We start from the raw sequence: 20,901 nt of genomic DNA on the forward strand, positions 1-20,901 counted from the left end.
AACTCATCCCATCTGCCTGCATATGGTCTGTATCCCTCCATTCCCTGCATGTTCACGTGCCTGTCCAATGCCTCTGAAACGTCACGATTCTATCTGCTTCCACCACTGCCCCTGGCAATGCATTCCAGGCACATAGCACTCTGCAGATTTATATAAAAAAACTTGCCACGAAAATATCTTTTAAACTTCCCCCTCTCACCTTGAAGCTATGCTCTCTAGAATGTAATGTTTCTACCCTGGGAAAAAGACTCTTGACTTTCTACTCTATCTGTGTCTCTCAGATTTTTACAAACCTCTGTGGTCACTGTGTATAATCGCTCCGTCATTGGCAGCCACACAGCAGATGACAAGACCTCAACTCTGGAAATCCCTTTCCTCCTTTCAACCTCCCTCTCCTCTTTAGGAGGCTCTTTGACATTGACAGGCTTTGGGTCATTTATCTTGTTGATGATGATAATCTTCCTGTCAAATGTCTAGGAACATTTTGTACAAAAGCAGGTTATTTTATGTAATTGTGTTTCTGGGAGCAGTGCTTTGTACTGTACTTATTATGCAACTGCACTTCTGTCACAACTTTTAAGTCAGCACATTCCAAAATACAAATGAATTATTTTTGAATTGCAGTTTGTTTCATGGGCTACTAGAGCAGCAAATTAGTGTTCAGTGAGAGTGAAATAAGATGGAATATTAGTGTTGTAGATTGATTCTTAATTTACAAAAACTATTGTGGACGCTGCAGATTTGAAATTCAGCATTGTCAAGGAGAATCATAGCGCTCAGACTGCACAGAGACAGCCCCTTCGGACTCTTGTGTCCATGCCAACTGTTAAGTACCCATCTATACTAATCCCATTTACAGTTGGTCTGTAGCAAGCAGCTGTGGAGCAAGAAATGAGTTAATGTTCCCAGTCAATGAGCTTTCTTCAAAAGCATTTTATATTAGTTTTAAATTTGTCCCCTTTGCTGGACATGGACATTATTGTTTTCCTGCATTTATAAAGTTTTTTTTAATATTATGAGATTTTGGCAAATGGGATGCTACCAAAGAATTAGATGTGAGCGTAGAGAATGTTGCACTTGTGAAGGAGAGCAAAACCAGGAACTCGGAAGGGATATGGTCACTAATAGATCAAAGGGAATTCAGCGGGATCTTCTGTAACCAGTGTGGTGACGATAGGGGCACTGCCCTGGCAGGGGAGGAGGAAGTTTGCGGTACATATTTCACTATGCCGCAGAAGAAGGCTATTTTGGCCTATCAAGTCCATACTGGCTCTCAAAACAATCCCAATTCCCTCTAATTTTCCTGTCACCTACTGTCCCCACATTATCATCAATTCCCCCCAGATTCCACCAGTCACCTACACACTTGGGACAATTTACAGCAGCCAATTATCCTACCAACCTGCACATCTTTGGGATGTGGGTGGAACCAGAGCATCCAGGAGGAAGCCCATGCGGTCACAGGGAGAACGTGCAAACTCCACACAGACAGCACCGGCAACTACTGGAACTGTGAGACAGCAGGACTACCTGCTGCAGCGCTGTGTGGCCTGACTGTGTAGTGTGATAAGCACATAGGGGTGAAAGAAACTGATAGTGGGGTGAGGGTGTGAGATTAAGATGGATGAGAGGAAGTTCACTGGAGCATAAACAGAGTAATGAGCAGTTGTACGGATGGTCTGTGTCTGTAGGTATAAATAGATGTTTTCACCTCCCGGACTGCCAACCAAGCGGACTTTTGGCAGTTGGACACACTCTGCTGGAGTATGTACAGTGCAGCTGCTCGTTTGTCTATGCTCTGTGGGCACCTGGAGTTCCTATTGACAGAGCTGCAGCTTGTCCACAGTGTAGGATGTCTGCTCCTGCAGCAGAGTGATTACACCTTGTATTGGCCACAGAGGCCACATGCAACCATTTTGGTTAGCTGTAGAAACATTCAGGAGGTTCCAAACCACAGAATGGTTACAGCATGGAAGGAGACTCCACAGCCCCTCGAGTCTCCCAGTCCATGGGAATCCAACGAGCCCCTGCAAACTCCTTCCATTCCAATTCATACCCAGCACCCTTTTGAGCATCACAACTGAATCTGCCTCTACTGCTTTCCCTGGGAATTAATTCCAGATCCTATTCACCTGCCGAGCAAGAGGAATTTTTCCTTGTACCACTGTTCTGGTTCTCTTTTTTTTTCCATCAACTTCTTTCTATGTCACCTGGTTCTCAACTTTGCCGCCAATCAGAACACGTTATTCTCTGTCTGTACCTTTTCAGAATCTTAAATCTCTCTATCAGATCCCCTTGCAACTTCCTCTGTCCTCAGCTTCTTCAGTGTGTCTACATAACTGAAGTCCCTCGCCCTGGAATCTCTTCTGCACCCTCTCCAAAGACTCAAGTGTGGCACCAGGAACTGGACACAGTGCTCCAGCTGTGGCCAAACCAGTCTTTTATAAACGTTTATCATTTTCTTGCTCTTGTGCTTTGTATATCTTATTTATACAGCCCAGGATCCCACAGGCTTCCTTAACCACTTTGTCAGTCTGCATTGCCACTTTCAGTGAACAGGGTACAGATAGCCCCAAATGTCTCTGTTTTTGTATTCCTTTTAGAATTGTGACTTCCAGTTTACATTGCCTCATCTCATTCTTCCTGAGGGAATGCCGTATTGTCAGAGATGCTGTCCTCTGGTGGAGAAGGGAAACTGAGACCCACCAACCTGAACAAAAAGTTCAGTTAAAGATAATGGAGTCTGGAGTGTATGAATTTGTGAACATTACTTTTAATCACAGCTCTCAATTGACTGTCACATGAGTTCACTCTTGTTTTCTTAGGAAGCCTTTGTGTAAAGTGATGCTGAACCTATTGCTTAAAATGAGTTAATGGTAACATTCTGGGCACCCATCACACTTGTCTCTGCTAAGAAATGTTTGAGATAATCCAAGCCTGCATTCTATATACAGTTTTAATACAAGTCATGCTTAGCTTTATTCGCTTCCTTCAACCCTATTTATGTTTTTGCAGACAACTGATTGCTCACCTAAGAGTTTTCTCAAAGTTTACCAATCCAAAGTCACTGTACCTGGAGCCCAAGCTGAAGGAGTTGTACACCCAGGTAAGGATACCATTATAGATAGCATTGTTTACTTATCTTCATCCAGCACCCCGTGATGTCTTTTGTTTGCACCCCTTTTAACTATTCCTCCTTTACCCCCACCCTACCCCCAACACTCGACTCGTCCCACTTTTAGCTCCTGTGCCACCATTTCCAGGACGTGCAGAAGATCGCTCTGGAATGTCTACTCACCTACAAGCACCCTCACCTGTTGCCCTACAGGTAATGTTAAACTGTACCACACCTTCAGAATTAACCTCCATTAAATATTTTAACTATTTAACCATTAATCTCGTACAACATTTTAGAGGGCATAGGTTTAAGTTGACACGGGAAAGATTCAAGAGGAACATGAGGGGCAACTTATTTTCACAAAGGATGGTATCTATGTGGAATGAGCTGCCAGGGGAAGTGGTTGAGGCAGGTATAATAACACCTTTTAAAAGACTGTTGAACAGGTACATGGATTGGAAAGGTTCAGAAGGTTATGCTCCCAACGCCAGCAAATGGGACTGGCTTGGATGGGATATCTTGCTCGGCATGGACCAGTTGGGACAAAGGGCATGTTTCTCCGCTGTATGACTTCATGACTCTAACATTGTTAGCAGGAATTAACAAATCTGTGGTTTGAGATTGTTGCTTTTGTTGGGCTCTTTCTGGTTCTTCTGCCTTTGTTTTACACTTCTCTGTGCCTCCCACTCTCTCTCTTACATGTCCTGCCTGCAAATCACTGGGCAAGGCACTGACCCTCTGCTGTGGCCAATCATGTACAAGGGAAAACAATAACTAAATGCAGAATAAAGTGTTACGGTTACAGAAAAAGTGCAGTGCAGGCAGACAATAAGGTGCAAGGCCATAACGAGGTAGATTGTGAGGTCAAGAGTCCATTTTATCGTACTAGGGGACTGTTCAATAGTCTTGTAACAGCGGGATAGAAGCTGTCCTTGAGCCTGGTGGTACGTGCTTTCAGGCTTTTGCATCTTCTACCTGATGGGAAGGGGAGAACAGAGAATGTCCAGGGTGGGAGGGGTCTTTGATTATGTTGGCTGCTTTACCGAGACAACAAGAAGTGTAGATAGAGTCCATGGAGGGGAGGCTGGTTCCAGTGATGTGCTCCTGGTTAGGGATCGTAGAGGGAACTGCGTGTCCTAGTGTGTTATTTGCAAAAGCGAGAATGCCTAGGGTGGGTGGGTCTAACAGGCTCACCATCAGTGCTGCTTTCATCAAATGAACCCAGAACATTAAAGTGAGTTATCTTGGCTTCTTGTATCAGTGAACCATGACTCCCCAACTCTGAATGGATAAATTCATCCCCTCGGTGTTTAACGTATTGAATTAAATACAAATAATTTACACCTTGTTATCTATGGAAAATTTATGATCTAATTTTCTTGATGAAGAAAAGTCTTCTGTGGTTCCTCGCCCAGGATAAAATGAAGTTTTAAGTCAATTTTGTTTTTGTTGAAGGGAAAATCTTCAGCGACTCCTGGAGGACAAGAACTTCAAAGAAGAAATAATTCACTTCAGCATTGCAGAGGAGACCACCATTGTCGCACCTGCTCACAGGACTGAGCTTGTCCCTGTCATAATGAGGTGGGCACACAGAACATCAAATGATGGCTGGGGCTGTTTACCCTGGAGCCTAGGAGACTGATGGGTGACCTTGTAGAGGTACACAAGTTCATGAAGGCCAAAGGTGCGGTGAATAGTTACGGCCTTTTTCCCAGGGTAGGGGAGTTGGAGGGCATAGGTTTAAGGTGAGTGGAGAAAGATTAAAAGGGCAACATTTTCACTTAGAGGGTGGTGGGTATATGGAACAAGCTGCCAGAGGAAGCGTTAGAGACAGGTACAGTTACAGTGGTTAAAAGCCATTTGGACAGTTCATGGATAGGAAGGATTTAGAGGGATATAGGCCAAATGCAGACAGATGGGACTAGTTCATGGAGGCATCTGGGTCAGCGTGAATGAGTTGGACCAAAGGGCCTGTTTCCATGCTATATAGTTATGACTCTAAGTGCAAAATGAGTACAGAAATGGCATTGTGGTGAAGGTGTGTGGGCAAGGTGAAAGGCTCCGGTCATTGTCCGGCAGTCTGCTCCATGTTGCAGGGACCAGACTGTGCTAGAATTTGAGGAGCACAGAGATCACAAAATGGTTACAGCACTGAAGGCCATTCTGCCTGTCAAATCCTTACTGGTTCTAAGCAGGAAAAAAAATTATGTCTGATTTTCTTCTTTTGCAAGCCCCTTTCATTCTATGGCTTTCCAATTCTTGACCTCTCAGCCAATGGGAGCAATTTTTCTCGATCTACTCTGACTGTACCCATCATGATTTTAAATATCTCTATCAGACCCCCCCTCAGTCTCTCGTGTTCCAAGGACAACCCCAACATCTCCAGTGTATTCACATAACTAACTCCCTCATCCCTGGAATTATTTTGGTAAATCTCTTCAGTACCATCTCCAAAGCTTTTGCATCTTTCCTGAAGTGTGGTGCCCAAAACTGGACACAATACTCCAGCTGTGACTGAAGCAGTATTTTATAAAGGTTCATTCTGGTTTCCTTGTTCTTGTATTCTGACTTTACTTGTAAAGACCCCAACCCTTGTGATTTTTAATCACTTTCTCAACATGCTCTGCCATTCCTATTGATCTAAAATTGCTGACTGTCTTCCTCACCTCGGATTCTTAATCCATCTCTGAACCAGTTTCAGGAGAGAAGTTGGTGTATACTGCCCTTCTGAAGGCTGATGTAAGTAGGTGTAAAATCAAGTACAGGGGCTCCCCGGGTTACAAGTGACCTGACTTTGGGAAATCTGACTTTACGCAAATTCTCCTGTACATTTTTAAAGCATTTTTAAGCTTGTAATATTGTTTTATGGTATTCATTAATGACTGGATGCAGTATATATTCCATTAGTTTCATTATGGATCATGTTGGCGTGATTATTGAATGAAATGTAAGGATTATAGCAAGTGCATGTAGAGTGACACGATATGGGTAGCTGTAGAAAACTGACATTTTTGGCACTGGGAAATCAGTATACAGACGGTTCCCAGGAACTGAATCCTTGCGTTACCCAGGGACTGCCTGTATTGTCTCACAATGGGACTGGAGTGTTGCGGTATCTATGTTGTAGAAGTTGGTTGTTTCAATTAAAGTAGCAGGACATTTGTGTGTTGGCTAGGAGGGAGTGTCTGGCGTTCCTGGTTGTATAGACTAGGTGCTGATCCTTTGCATTAAAATAAATTGCAGAAGTGAGAAATGTTAAATTCCTCTTGTTTTTGGGAGAAAGGATCCTTTACGGGCGGATGAAGAGCAAAACCGGGAGCAAAACACAAGGGCGATCCGGCGCGTCAGCCCGCGTGACCATCGTTCTCCACTTCCTGGCTGGTTCGCTGCCACAGGAGCTGCGCATCTTTCTGGACCTGCTTCTTGAGCCGGTGAAGCACTTGACTGAGGGTAGGCATTGGGAGCACTCTGCAGCTCATCGGATCAATGCTGTACTGCTCCCCCTTCTGCATGCACATAACATGTTCTCCACTTCTAATTAGTTACCAAAGCAGAGTCTGGAATTGGCCATTTGGCCCTTGTGCCCGCTCCACCATTCAATCAGCGACACTTTCCTGCACTAACCCTGTATCCCTTCATGTCTCAAAACCTATCGACCTGGTGATGAAGGAGCAGTGGCCTGAAACCTTGGTTCTGTTTCTTATGGAGCTGCTGAATATTAACAACATTCCTGTTTAATTTGGTTTTCCTGCATCTGCATTGCTCTTCCCCTGCATTTTGTGGGCAAATTAATCATCATCTGTTTTCAATATGGAAACAGAAGTTTTGCAAACCAAATTTAGTGCCCTTGATTTTTAAAAACTATAAAGGCCAACGCCCTATTTGTGGCTATGCTGTGGTTTGTGCTGTAATGTAAATCAGGGATGTTGTACAGGTCCTCCCCAAGTTATGAACATCTGAATTACGGACATCCTGTACGAACGAGCATTTGGGAGATCAGCAGGGTGGATTTGCCAGCTGCTACGGGGCTGCAGGTCCTTCTGCCGGGTGGGAACAGGGCATTTCCACGAGTCTTCTCAACTACCTACCCCACCCCCAGGCTGGGTCCAGCAGAGCTGTGAGCACTGAGTCAGCCAGGCCGGCTGGCGGCTGCTCTTCCCGGGACTGCTCACTCTCCTGTCACACCTGTTCTGTGACCCTCTCCCACACACTGTTTTTGTTCAGGATCAGTTTGGGTTACGAACAGTTCTCAGGAACAGAACTCTGTCGTAACCTGGGGACTGCCTGTATTTTCTTGTGGTGCTTTGGCTGTCAAATGTCTTGTGATACCTGCTGTTTGGAATCACTCCAGCACTGGCCACGTGTGCTGGAACCCTGTGGTCATTAGTTGAGGAATCAAAGGGTAAAGGGGCCACTCTGCAATAACTCGCTGTCGCCTCCATCTCTGCAATAACTCGCTGTTGCCACCATCTCTGCAATAACTCGCTGTCGCCACCAACTTCGAACTTCAATATTCCTGGTTTCCATTCTGACTCTGTCGCTCACGTCCTGCTGAGAATTCAGGCTTCCAAATGTTTGTCTTCCAAGTCCTTTCTGATGATTGTCCCAAGTTCCACATCATGTCTACATGGCATCGGTGTGATGGAGACCTAACCTTGTGTTTTAATGTCGTTGAATGAGTCATAAATACCGTCCAAGTCATCAGGCACAATCTGCATGCCTCTTTGAAATGTCATGATGGGATCTTCACCTGAGAGAGGAGATAATCCTGGTTTAAAGCCTCGTACAGCAGTCAGTGTCTCTGACTCCTGCAGGAATGGAACCTCAGCCTAGATTTTTGTGCTCGAGTCTCTGGAGTGGGGCTTGAACCCACAGCCTGACTGGGGTGAGTGGGGCACTGACTGATGGTGAAGCATTGATAGAAGCATGAGAGTATGCATTAGAATGATGCTCGTTTCCTGTTCAGTAGGGATCGAAATGCCCAGCTAAAGCAAGTCCTTGTGCATTGACAAGGACGCCTATATAACAGCCGTGGGGTCATGTAATACATGGATCAAGCAGCCTTTCTCTTGGTTTCAGGATCCTGCCTGTCTGCAGTGCTACAATCAATGAAGACTGTGGATATATCAAGGGTACTGCCTCTAGGGCGTCAGCACGGCCTGCTGAACAACATTGAAGTGGTGATGAGAAAGTTGGGCCACCTCATCGACGACTATCTGCCTGAACTGCTTCAAATCCTGCTGTGTGTAACCACATCCGTATCTCAAATGCTTCAGCTGAGGGATCAGGTGAGAGCTGCAGGTATCTCCATGTTGTCCACGGTGCAAGCAGAAGCTCATGCTCAGGTACTGCCTGGGCGCTGCATGCCAGGTGACTGGTGCTCCCAGGGAGTACGGTAACTTAGTGGTGAAGTTACTGGAACAAGTCTGGGCCACTGGTCCAGAGACCTGCCTTCAGATTCCAGCTGAGCTGCCATGGGATTTTAAAATCAAATCACCAAGTGGTCTGGATTTTTTTTGAAGTCCTATTAACTGAAACCATGAAACTACCAAAAGTGAGTCTTCAGGACAGGAGGTCGGCCCTTATCCTGGCTGATGTGACTCAGGATCCACCGGTGTGGTTAACTCTTCTCACAGAATGTAAGAATTAGGAGCAGGTGTTGTCCAGTGTAGCCTGGTCTGGCCCATTGAGCCCCCTCTGCCAATCGTTATCATGGCTGATCATAAAATTGGAACTGTACAGCACAGAAAGAGGCCTTTCAGCCCACCTCATCCGTGCCGACCGTGATGCCTATCTACACTAAGTCCCATTTTGTCTGCATTAGGCCCGTAGCCCTCTGTGCCTTTCCTATCCATGTACCCGTCCAAATGTTGTAATTGTATCTGCCGGCATCACTTCCTCTGGCAGCTCGTTCCAGATAACCACCACCCTCTGTGTGGAAAAGGGTGAGAGCTCCTTTTAGTTTCTCCCCTCTCACCTTAAACCTGTGGCCTCTAGTTCTAGACTCCCCTGCTCTGGGGAAAAGACTGACTATCTATCTTACCTCCACCCCTCAGAATGTTCTAAACCTCTAAGGTCACCCCTCAGCCTCCTACGTTCCAGTGAGAATAACCCCAATATCTCCAATCTCTCCTTATAACTACAGCCCTTAATTCCAGGCAACTGCCTGGTGAATCCCTTCTGCTACCACATTCTTCCTGTAGTGTGGTGACATGAACTGTACACGGTGCTCTAAAGCAACACACACAAAATGCTGGAGGAACTCAGCAGGTCAGGCAGTACCTATGGAGGGAAATAAACAGTCAACGTTTCGGGTTAAGACCCTTCATCAGGACTGGCCCAGAAACGTTGACTGTTTATTTCCCTGCATCGATGCTGCCTGACCTGCTGAGTTCCTCCAGCTTTGTGTTTGTCGCTCCAGATTCCAGCATCTGCAGAATCTCTCATGTCACAGTAAAGTCTGGTCTAACCAATGTTTTGTTCAGCTGCATCTAGGTATTCAGCAAGATGCATCTAGGGTTGGTCTTATGTTTGGAGTGTCAGATGTGGGGACCCTGGGAGACTACCAGACTCCCCGATAACTACATCTGCGCAAGGTGCACAGAGATGCGGCTCCTCAAGGAACGGATTGAGAGTCTGGAGCTGTAGCTCGATGACCTTCGGTTGGTTAGGGAGAGCAAGCAGGAAATAGATAGGAGTTATAAAGAGTTTGTAGACAGCACCTATGTGGCAGTCCCCCTCAAAAACCAATATCTCATTTTAGATTCGGTTGGAGAGGATGACCTGATAGAGGAAGACCTCAGCAACTGGGACCTTGGCACCGTGCCTGGTACTGTGGTCCAGCGGAGGAAGCAAAATGCAGTGGTTATTGGGGATTCTATAGTAAGGGGTACGGATAGCAGATTCTGCGATACCAACAATGAGTCTCGGATGGTGTGTTGCCTCCCTGGTGCCAGGGTACGGGATATCATGGACCGGGTCCAGAATATTCTGAGGGGAGAGGGTGAGCAGCCAGAAGTCTTGGTACATGTAGGTACCAATGACATAGGTAGAAAAAGAGAAGAGGTCCTGAAGGAGGAATACAAGGCATTGGGGAGAAGGTTGAGAAGTAGGACCTCAAGGGTAGTAATCTCAGGATTACTACCTGTGCCACGTGTCAATGATAGGAAGAATAGAAAGCTCTGGCAGATGAATGCGTGGCTGAGTGACTGGTGCAGGGGGCAGGGCTTCAGATTTTTGGATAATTGGGACATTTTTTGGGGGAGGCATGACCTATTCGCTAAGGATGGGTTGCACCTAAACTCCAGAGGTTCCTGTATCTTGGCGGGAATGTTTGATTTAGTTGTAGGGGAGGGTTTAAACTGATCTGGCAGGGGGATGGAAACCAGGATGTTAGGTTACAAGATGCTAAGGCAAAGGAGGGAGTTTATAGAAACAAGTCCAATGAGGATGGCAAGAAGGACAGGCAGGTGAGAAGTCAGGATAATTTGCTGAATAATAGAAGTACAACAAGTCAGGATGTTAGGATACAGAATGTTAGGATAGGGGATGAGGTATTTAGGAACATGTCTAAGGTAGTATGTAGTGAAGATGGTAAGAAGGATAGACAGGTGGAAAGTCAGGATAATCTGCTGAACAATAGAAGTACAACAAAATGAATAGCAGATACCGGACTAAACGTACTATATTTAAATGCACGTAGCATTAGGAATAAAGTAGATGACCTAGTGGCACCACTACAGGTTAATAAATACGACATTGTGGCAATCACCGAGTCATGGCTTTATGATGGATGTGATTGGGAACTGAATGTTCAGGGGTACACAGTGTATAGGAAGGATAGGCGGGTAGGCAGAGGGGGAGGTGTGGCCATGATGGTTAGTAGTGATATAAAATCAATAGAAAGGAAGGACATTGGGTCAGAGGAGGTGGAATCCTTGTGGGTGGAGCTAAGGAATAGCAAGGGTAAAAGGACAGTAGCAGCAGTCATATATAGGCCCCCTAATAGCAGTCAGCAAGTGGACGATAAGTTGCAGTTTGAGATAGAAAAAGCATGCCAGAGTGACAATGTGAAGATCATTATGGGGGATTTTAACATGAAGGTGGACTGGGAAATCCAGAATGGCGGTAGTACTCAGGAGAGGGAGTTTGTGGAATGTCTAAGGGACATTTTTCTAGAGCAACTTGTTGAAGAGCCCACCAGGGGATTAGCTGTTTTGGATTGGGTGCTGTGTAATGAACTGGAGGTGATTAGGGAACTGAAGGTAAAGGAACCACTGGGAACCAGTGAGCACAATATGATTGAGTTCAGTTTCAAGTTTGAGAAGGAGAAACTGATAACTGGTGTATCGATATTTCAGTGGAACAAAGGAAATTACAATGGTATGAGAGAGGAGTTGGCCCTAATTGATTGGAAGAGTAAGCTGGCTGGAGGGACGGCAGAGGAGAAATGGAAGGAATTTCTATAGGAAATAAGGAAATTGCAGGATAGATATATTCCAAGAAAAAAAAGGTTTTTAATGGAAAAAAGGCACAAATGTGGATAACGAGAGAGGTGAAGGCTAAAATAAAAGCAAAAGGGGCGGCATACAAAGAAGCAAAAATTAGTGGGAAAACAGAAGACTGGGAAGCTTTTAAAAACCTGCAGAGAGAAACTAAGAAGGTCATTAAGAAAGAAAAGATGAATTATGAAAGGAAGTTGGCGGATAACATTCGAAAGGATACTAAGAGTTTTTTTAAATACATAAGGTGTAAAAGAGAGACACAGGTTGATATAGGACCAATTGATAACGGTGCAGGAGCTATTATAATGGACGATAGAGAGATGGCAGAGGAATTGAATGAATATTTTGCATCGGTCTTCACCGTGGAGGACATCAGCAATGTGCCGGTTAGTCAGGAGTCTTACGAAATGGAATTGAGTTCAGTTAAGATTACTAGGGAGAAGGTGCTAGGAAAACTAAATGGACTAAAGACTGATAAGTCTCCCGGACCGGATGAGGTGCATCCCTGGGTTCTGAAGGAGGTGGCTTTAGAGATAGCGGAGGCATTGGCGATAATTTTCCAGAAATCGATAGATTCCGGCGTGGTTCCGGAGGACTGGAGGGTCGCAAATGTAGTTCTGTTGTATAAGAAAGGTGGGAGGCAGCATAAAGGAAATTACAGACTTATTAGTCTGACGTCAGTGGTGGAAAAGTTATTGGAATCTATCCTCAAAGACGGGGTTACGGAATACCTAGAGGCGCAGGGCAGGATAGGTCCTAGCCAACATGGTTTTGTGAAGGGAAGATCCTGCCTGACCAACCTATTGGAGTTTTTTGAAGAAATCACAGGTAAGGTGGATAAGGGAGAGGCGGTAGATGTTGTGTATTTAGACTTTCAAAAGGCCTTTGATAAGGTGCCTCACAAGAGACTGATTAATAAGATGAGAGGTCATGGAATTACAGGTAGGATAACAGAATGGGTGGAGCATTGGCTGGTTGACAAGAAGCAAAGAGTGGAAATAAAAGGATCTCGTTCTGGTTGGTTACCGGTTACTAGTGGTGTGCCGCGGGGGTCGGTGTTGGGACCACACCTTTTTACCTTGTACATTAACGATTTGGATGATGGAATAAATGGTTTTGTGGCTAAGTTTGCGGATGACACCAAGATAGGTGGAGGAGTAGGGAGTATTGAAGAGATAGGAAAGTTGCAGAGGGACCTAGACAGTTTAGGAGAATGGTCAAGGAAATGGCAGATGAGATTCAATGTAGGGAAATGTGCAGTTGTACACTTTGGAAGCAGAAATAAGCGGGCAGATTCTTATCTAGGAGGAGAGAAAATCCAAAGCACGGAAGTACAAAGGGACTTGGGGGTACTCGTGCAGGATAGCTTAAAGGTTAACCACCAGGTCGGATCGGTGGTAAAGAAAGCGAATGCTATATTGGCATTCATTTCAAGAGGTATAGTGTATAAAAGTAAGGAAGTGTTGATGAGGCTCTACAGGGCACTAGTGAGGCCTCATTTGGAATATTGTACGCTGTTTTGGGCCCCACATCTTAGGAAGGATGTGTTGACGTTGGAGAGGGTTCAGAGGAGATTTACGGGGATGATTCCAGTTTGAAAGGGCTTACGTATGAGGAGCGTTTGTCGGCTCTTGGACTGTACTTGCTGGAGTACAGAAGAATGAGAGGGGACCTCATAGCGACATTTAAAATATTGATAGGAAAGGACAGAGTAAATGTGGCTAGGCTGTTTCCCTTGGTGGGTGAGTCCAGGACCAGAGGGCACAATCTTAGAATTAGAGGGTACGGTTTCAAAACAGAGATGAGGAAAAATTTCTTTAGCCAGAGGGTGGTGAATTTGTGGAACTCCTTGCCACGTACAGCAGTGGAGGCCAGATCAGTGGGGGCGTTCAAGGAGGAGATAGATAGATATCTAAATAGTCAGGATATCAAGGGATATGGGGATAAGGCCGGTAATTGGGATTAGAATAGTTTTTTTTTCTTCTTCTTCTTCCCCCATTCCCCATTTCTCATTTCTATTTCCCTTTCCTTGGAGCAGACTCGATGGGCCGAATGGCCTACTTCTGCTCCCTTGTCTTGTGATCTTGTGATCATGACGTCCTAGCTCTTGTACTCAATACCTCAACCTATGAAGACACTTTTCTATCCACCTGTGTCACCACGTTCTGAGGGGCGTGGGCATGCACCCCAAGATTTCTCTGTACATCAACTTACTTCAATTCCTGCCCTGAAGAATCACTTTTGGTAGTTTCATGGTTTCAGTTAATAGGACTAAAAAAAATTTCCAGACTACTTGATGATATGATTTTAAATTCCATGGCTGCTAAGTTGGAATTTGAAGTCAGGTCTCTGGACCAGTGGCCCAAACTTGGTCCAGTAACTTCACCACTAAGTTACTGTACTCCCTGGGGGTGTCAGATACATCACAAATTATAAACTTCTGGTCAGAGAAATTCCCATCCACCACTACCTTGTGCCTCCTATCACCAAGCCAATTTTGGATCTGGTTTGCCAGCACACCTTGGATCCCTTGTGCCTTAACCTTCTGGACCAGCTTACCATGCTTCTACCTCACCTCTGCTTTCCTGTACCATTGCCTTCTCTTGATTGTTTTAATATGCAGAAATCTAACAATCTCTGTTTTGAATAAACTCAGTGACGGAGCTTCCACAATCCCCTGGGGTAGAGAATTCCAAAGAGTCTGAGTGAAGAAATTTCTCCTCAACTCTTACTTTGGTAGACTTCCTCCCTGTTTCCACCCTGTAGACCCTTGTAAAAAAAAATTCATAAGTTTCCTTCCATTCTTCTAAACTCTCAAGAATACAGACCAACTTTACTCAATCTCTCCTGATATGGCAAACACATCATCCCTGGAACTTAGTGAATCTTTGTTGCAGTTCCCCCATGACAAGTATATCCTTTTGTAGATCAGGAAACCAAAACTGTGCACACTACTCCAAGTGTGATCCTACTCAGGCTCTATGTATTTTCATGGATGCTTGAGACTGCAGGTGCTGGAATCTGGAGCAACAAATAATCTGCTGGAGGAACTCAGCGGGTCGAGCAGTATCTGTGGAGGGAAGGAATTGTCAAATGGTTCTAAACTCTTCCCTTCTCCCCACAGATGCTGCTCAACCCGCTGAGTTCTTCCAGCAGACTGCTTATTTACAAAGGACGGCTCTTTTAAAAGATGAAAGTTAACTACTATTTTTTTGCATTTTCTTTGCTCAGATCAAGCCAAGGTGCATCAACCTGCTGAAACATCTGAGGCGCCTGGGGATAGATCAGATTGCTGCTTTCTTTACCAGCTTTGAGTCCTATGCTTTCACAGCTGACGAGATTGATGCAGTGTTTCATGGCACCGTGTGGCCACAGGTAAGACTAACTTTATCGACTGCTTGGCATTCAGTGTTTCCTACTGAAAAGGTACAATCCAAGAGATCGTGTCTCTTGTGATCCAAGAAATGGGAGTGATGTAAGCAGCTTGATTTTACTTGGGCCAGTGTGAATGAGCTCCTACCATGCCATAAATTTCTGCATTTGTAGCTCTTGTTCTACTCCTCCCCGATGACTTGCCTGCAATATTTGGCCCAGTGCAGACATTGCACTGGAAATGCTCGTGCACACGGTTATAAGTACTTTACTCCTCTTGCAGGCTTCCCAGCTAAGTGCTGCAGTGTGACGACCAAATTGTTGCCTCAGTGCCCAGTGACCACGATTGCCCAAGGTCCCCTACAAAGGTGCAGAAAGGGTGTTGCACAGGGAATCCTGTTACCACGTGCGCCCCGATCCATTAATTCACTTTGGCTCATGAGGGTGACTGATGACAAGAATTTTCCCAATTACACTTTCTGACTGACCTTATGGCTCTACAGTTGTTGTTGTGTTTATATCTGGACACAACACAGTCAGGTTGTTCTACCCAACCAGACCCTCCAGTGGTTATGCTCCACCAGAGCCCCTCCCTTCTTCCTTTCTACATCTATTTCTATGTTCCATATTTCCCAACAACGTAGAAGGAGGGCAGTTCGGCCCATCGAGTCTGTGCTGGCTCAGAGCAATCCCATTCACACTGATTTTCCCTGTGACTTATTCTCCCGACATTCCCATCAACTCCCCCGAATCCTACCCTTCACCTACACGCTAAGGGTAATTTACAGTGGCTTAATGAACCCCCTGACCTGCACATCTTTGGGATGTGGGAGGAACCTTGAGCACTTGAGGGAAGCCCATGTGGTCACGGAGACCGTGCAAACTCCACACAGACAGCAGGCTGGGGTTTAAGCCGGGTCACTCCAGCTGTGAGGGTTAGGCCATTAGCAGCACTGCTGAGACCTCCCTAAATCCATCAGCATGATCCTCTGTTCGCTTCTTCTTCATGTATTTGTTCAACCTCTCCTTAAGTACATCGATACTAATCACCCCCTTGGGTAAAGAACTTGCTTCTGAATTCCTCATTGGGTTTCTCGGTGGCTGTCTTACGTGGATGGCCCTTGGGTTCTGTTCTCCGCCAATCTGTTTCACTCCGAGAAAAAAAATGCAATTGAAAATCAATTCGTGCTGGGGGAGGGTGGTGGGGGGGGGGGGGGGGGGGTGCAGGGAAGTATTTTGAGTTTGAATTTCCGGTCAATTGTGCATTTGACAAAGAGCCTTTAAAGGAGGAGGCTGTTGAGGCCCTTGTACCTGTTGCACCGGCTACGTTAGATCACGACTGATAGCTACTAACCCTGCTGGGTTCTGTTACATTTATCAACTCAGGAAAATTTAATCTCAGGATTGTAGTTTCCAATGGACTAGGCCTTGTCAACTGTTGGGGGGAAGGAACAATGTTCTAGAAAAGGAGAAATTCTTGAATTAGAGATTGCTAGGTTGTGGAAGGTTTTCTCTGAGCTCAGTGGACGTTCCATTGCCTGTCTGGTGACCTCAAAGTCCAGCCCAGTCTCTGGTCTCAACTCATTGTCTGCCCAGTTCTAACGCTATACTTGTTCTTACATCCTGTCTACAGATCAGCCGACTTCCCTCTGAAGGACAGTACGCACCAACGTCTCTCCTGAAACTGATTCATATCTGGAGTAAGAACCCTAGGTGAGGATTATAGTTAGCAATTTTAGCCCCTCGCTTTATTTATCAAGTTTCTCTGATTTCAATGTGGATTCATAGAGTAATGCAGCATGGAAACAGGCCCTTCGGCCCAACTTGTCCATGCCGACTATGGTGCCCACTGAGCCAGTCCCATTTATCTGCGTTTGGCCCGTATCCCTCTAAAATCCCCTGAATCTTCAACACCAATCTGATTGCAGTTCTACCTGGTAAATATTAAATAAGTTGCATGTCGATTAAGGATTAATTTTCGACTTTTCGTTGGGTATCTGCGTGTTCCAAAAGCAGAACCAGACCTGCCTCCCATTTAGCTTCAGGTAGCCGTCAAAGTGGCAAACCAAAAGTGATCTCAAGGCTTTGGTCCTAGGCTTTGACCATTTAGCCCAGACCCATGGCTGGTAACTAACAGGGGCCACTTTTTTACAACTCATTCATGGGATGTGAGCATCCCTGCAAAGCCACTTGTATTTCCCGTCCCTTGTTGCCCTGGAACTGAGCAGCTGCTTCAGAAGGAGGAGCTGTTGAGGCCATCATGCCCTGTTGCACCAGCATGAGTAGTAGTTATCGTAGAGTTGTGCAGCATAGAAACAGGCCCTTCGGCACCCCCCCCCCCCCCCCAACATCTATGCCGACCTTTTTGCCCATCTATCCTATATCCATCTATACCTTGCCTATTTGTGTCCATCTAAATGGCTTTGAAACGTAACGATTGTATCTGACTCCACCACCTCCTCTGACAGCACATTCCAGATATCAACCATCCTCTGTGTAAAAAAAAATAAAAGATCCCCTTTAAAACTCCTTCCTCTCACCGTAAACCTCTGCCCTCTTGCTTTTGATACCACTGCCCTGGGAAATAGATTTCGACTGCCTACCCTACCTATGCCTCTCTCATCATCTTCTATCAGGTCACCCCTCAGCCTCCTTCGCTCCAGGGAAAACAAGCCCAACCTGTCCAATCTCTCCCCATAACTGAAGTCCTCCAATCCAGGCAACATCCTGGGGAATCTCCTCTGCACTCTCTCCAGCACAACCACATCCTTCCTTTAGTGTGGCGACCAGAACACAGAATCAGGTTTATTATCACTGACATATGACATGAAATTAGTTGCTTTGAGGCAGTAGTACAGTGCAAAGACATAAAATCTATAAATTACAAAAATAAATAGTGCAAAACAAAAGGAATAATGAGGTAGTGTTCATGGATCATTCAGAAATCTGAACACAGTGCTCTGTGGGATCTAACCAGTTTTTTGTAAAGTTGCAATCTCAGACATTATGCGAAGACTGGCAGGTTTCCTTCCCAAATAGTTAATAACTCCTGGTTCCTAACCAGTACCACTCCTGGTCAGGAATTGCCTAGAGTCTCCCAGTTACTAGAGTCGCAGAGTAACACGGCATACTGATGTACTAATTGGAGACTGTAGATCCCCCCAGCGGACAGTGGTGCAGCAGCCTTTCGTCTCCAGAGCCACTTGGGTTCGATCCTGACCTTCGATGCTGCCTGTGTGGAGCCTGCAGGTTTCCTCTGTGACCGTGCAGGTTTCCTCTGGGTACTCTGGTTTCCTCCCACATCCCAAAAATGTTCTGGTAGTTTAGTTACTGTAAATTACTCTTGTGTAGGTGGATGGTAGGAGCATTGGGGTGGAGTTGACGGGCAAGCGATAGGGGATAGGTTATTGGGAAATAACTGGGGGAATGGGACCAGTGGCTTTGCTCTGAGAACCAACATAAGTTTGATGGCTTCCTTTATGAGGAAAGCAATGTCAGTAACTCTGAAAGCTGTGTCAGATGGTATCACAGTGAAAACGATAGTCGTTCCACTGATCAATAGCAATATCTCTGATTGATAACTTGCTAAAACTACTCTGACAAACTTGGCTCCAGTTTCTGGTATTCAGGTATTGGTAACCCTCAAAAGCTCTCGATGTGTTCTGCTGATAGGTGCACCAGCCACTGGAATCACTTTTTTCACTGTTTACACAAAATCTTTAGTGACTTTTGAAAGGTTCTATAGATTAATATCCTGGTTAATGACATTTCGTTTTTTTTATTCAAGCTTTGTGACTTTAACGTGGATTAACGAGGATGTTGCCAGGATTAGAGGGCCTGAGTTATAGGGAGAGGTTGGACAAGCTAGGTCTTTATTCCTTGGAATGTAGGAGAATGAGGGGTGACCTTATAAAAATGTTTAAAATTATGAGAGGCATAGGTAAAGTGGACGGTAACAGTTTTTTCCCCAGGGTAGGGGAGTTCAGAACTACGGGGTATAGATTTAGGGTGAGAGGGGAAAAACTTAAATGGGACCTGAGGGGCAACTTTTTCATGCAGAGGGTGGTGAGTATATGGAACAAGCTGCCAGAGGAAGTGGGTGAGGCAGGTACAACAGTGTCATTTAAGAAGCACTTGGATAGGTACATGGAGGGGCGGGGCTTGGAGGGATATGGGCTGAACGCAGGAAATTGGGACTAGCTGGGTGGGCACTGTGGTCGGCATGGACTGGTTGGGCCGAGGGCCTGTATCCGTGCTGTATTGTTCTATGACTCTAACCTTTGATGCTGGTGACTTCATTACAACAAACTTGAGTGGTAGTTGAAGAGACTGGACAACAGCTCCACCTGCTGTTGTCCTCCCCATACTGCTGCCTGTTTATAGGCCTTAAAACATTGCTGTGCTTGTTTTCCAGGTACTTCCCTCTCCTTGCCAAGCAGCTCCCTGATCACCCAGAGTGTGGCGTGCTGACCAACGTCTTCGCATTGCTCTCGGCAAAGACTGTGGCAGAGTCAACGGCATCACTCGTCATGGATATTGTTGACAGTCTCCTGAGCACACCTGACTTCATACCAACAGAACAGGAGGGTGCCCTGACTGTGAAAGATGTAGCCTTTCCAGAACCCTCCGTCACTGCAGAAGGTACGACGGTCTGCAGTGTTAACATAGAACACTACGGCACAGTATAGGCCCTTCGGCCCACAATGTTGTGCCGACATCTTATCCTGCTCTGAGATCTATTTAACCCTTCCCTCCCACTGTGAGACTACATTAGAGTACATGACAGGAAACGTTTAGTCTCGAGCAAGCAAGTTCAAATCCCAAAATTTAAACTAGGGTGTCCCGCCTGTGCAGGGAGGGCTGGTTTGGCAGTGTTATGGGGGTGGGCGCTCGTGTGAATGTGGACATGTCAAACTTTCAGGGGTCCTCGCTGCTGTCATCTTGCCGCATTCTGCCAACTGCAGAGAGCCCACTTCATGCAGTTTGCCAGCAGCAACCCTGAGAAAGCCTTACTCCAGCTTAGACCAGTGAATTGTTCCTTTCAGTGGAGAGCCATGGCTTTGGAGAGGAGGGAAGTGTCAGCTAATTCACATCTGAATTTAGTTAATTTAAATGTATTTAATTTGTTGAAGTATTTTTTGCATTTAAATGTTTAAATCATGTTAAATTAAAAATTTAAACTTTTAAAATTAGGTTTAATGATGTTTGAAATGTTACGGGGGTTTTGGGAGTGCAGGGTTGAGGTACCATCAGATCAGTCGTGATCCTATTCAATGGAGGAACAGGAGCTGTGTGGCCGCTTTCTAATTCATATATTCTCATGTAAGTTTTCAAATTGTTGCCATTTTTGGATGTCAGACATTCAGAGATCTACAATATTTTGACTTTGTTCCGTGTTTCACTGTGAACTGGAACAACTCAAGGCATGTACTCTACCACACTGACATTTTATATTCTAAGATCAGATATCTTAATTAGTCACATGTACATTGAAACACACAGTGAAATGCATCTTTTGCGTGGAGTGTTCTCGGGGCAGCCCGCAAGTGTGGCCACGCTGCTGGTGCCAACATAGCATGCCCACAACTTCCTAACCTGTACATCTTTGGAATGTGGGAGGAAACCGGAGCACCCGGAGGAAACCCACACAGACACGGGGAGAACGTACAAACTCCTTACAGACAGTGGCCAGAATTGAACCCAGGTCGCTGGCACTGTAATAGTGTTACGTTAACCGCTACACTACTGTGCTGTTATTCAGGTTTGATCTTGGATTAACACACAAAGCAAAGTTTGACATGAGAACAGAAGATGCCTTAGACAGTTTTGTAAGAGCATAAGAAATTAGTGCATGAGTAGACTGCACTACCTGCTCCACCCTCAACTCAGACTGTCTCCCAAGTCCAC

At 45.5% G+C, this 20,901-nt stretch overlaps 2 protein-coding genes across 5 annotated transcripts in view; one reads left to right on the forward strand and one right to left on the reverse strand.

Moving 5' to 3' along the window:
- The window catches only part of utp20 (UTP20 small subunit processome component), a 124,980-nt gene that overhangs the window by 46,460 nt on the left and 57,619 nt on the right, over nucleotides 1-20,901 (forward strand). For all 4 annotated transcript variants that reach the window (XM_052030063.1, XM_052030064.1, XM_052030066.1 and 1 more), the window contains 8 exons: nucleotides 3,016-3,106; nucleotides 3,243-3,328; nucleotides 4,574-4,699; nucleotides 6,402-6,568; nucleotides 8,198-8,406; nucleotides 14,854-14,997; nucleotides 16,628-16,707; nucleotides 19,409-19,635. In XM_052030063.1, the coding sequence (XP_051886023.1) occupies nucleotides 3,016-3,106; nucleotides 3,243-3,328; nucleotides 4,574-4,699; nucleotides 6,402-6,568; nucleotides 8,198-8,406; nucleotides 14,854-14,997; nucleotides 16,628-16,707; nucleotides 19,409-19,635 (1,130 nt within the window). The remainder of the gene's footprint in view (nucleotides 1-3,015; nucleotides 3,107-3,242; nucleotides 3,329-4,573; nucleotides 4,700-6,401; nucleotides 6,569-8,197; nucleotides 8,407-14,853; nucleotides 14,998-16,627; nucleotides 16,708-19,408; nucleotides 19,636-20,901) is intronic.
- The window catches only part of LOC127578273 (NADH-cytochrome b5 reductase 3-like), a 644,669-nt gene that overhangs the window by 15,324 nt on the left and 608,444 nt on the right, over nucleotides 1-20,901 (reverse strand). The gene's annotated exons all lie outside the window — the stretch shown is intronic.

This window comes from Pristis pectinata, chromosome 15 (assembly GCF_009764475.1).
Source record: "Pristis pectinata isolate sPriPec2 chromosome 15, sPriPec2.1.pri, whole genome shotgun sequence".
Classification (NCBI taxonomy): Eukaryota; Metazoa; Chordata; class Chondrichthyes; order Rhinopristiformes; family Pristidae; genus Pristis; species Pristis pectinata.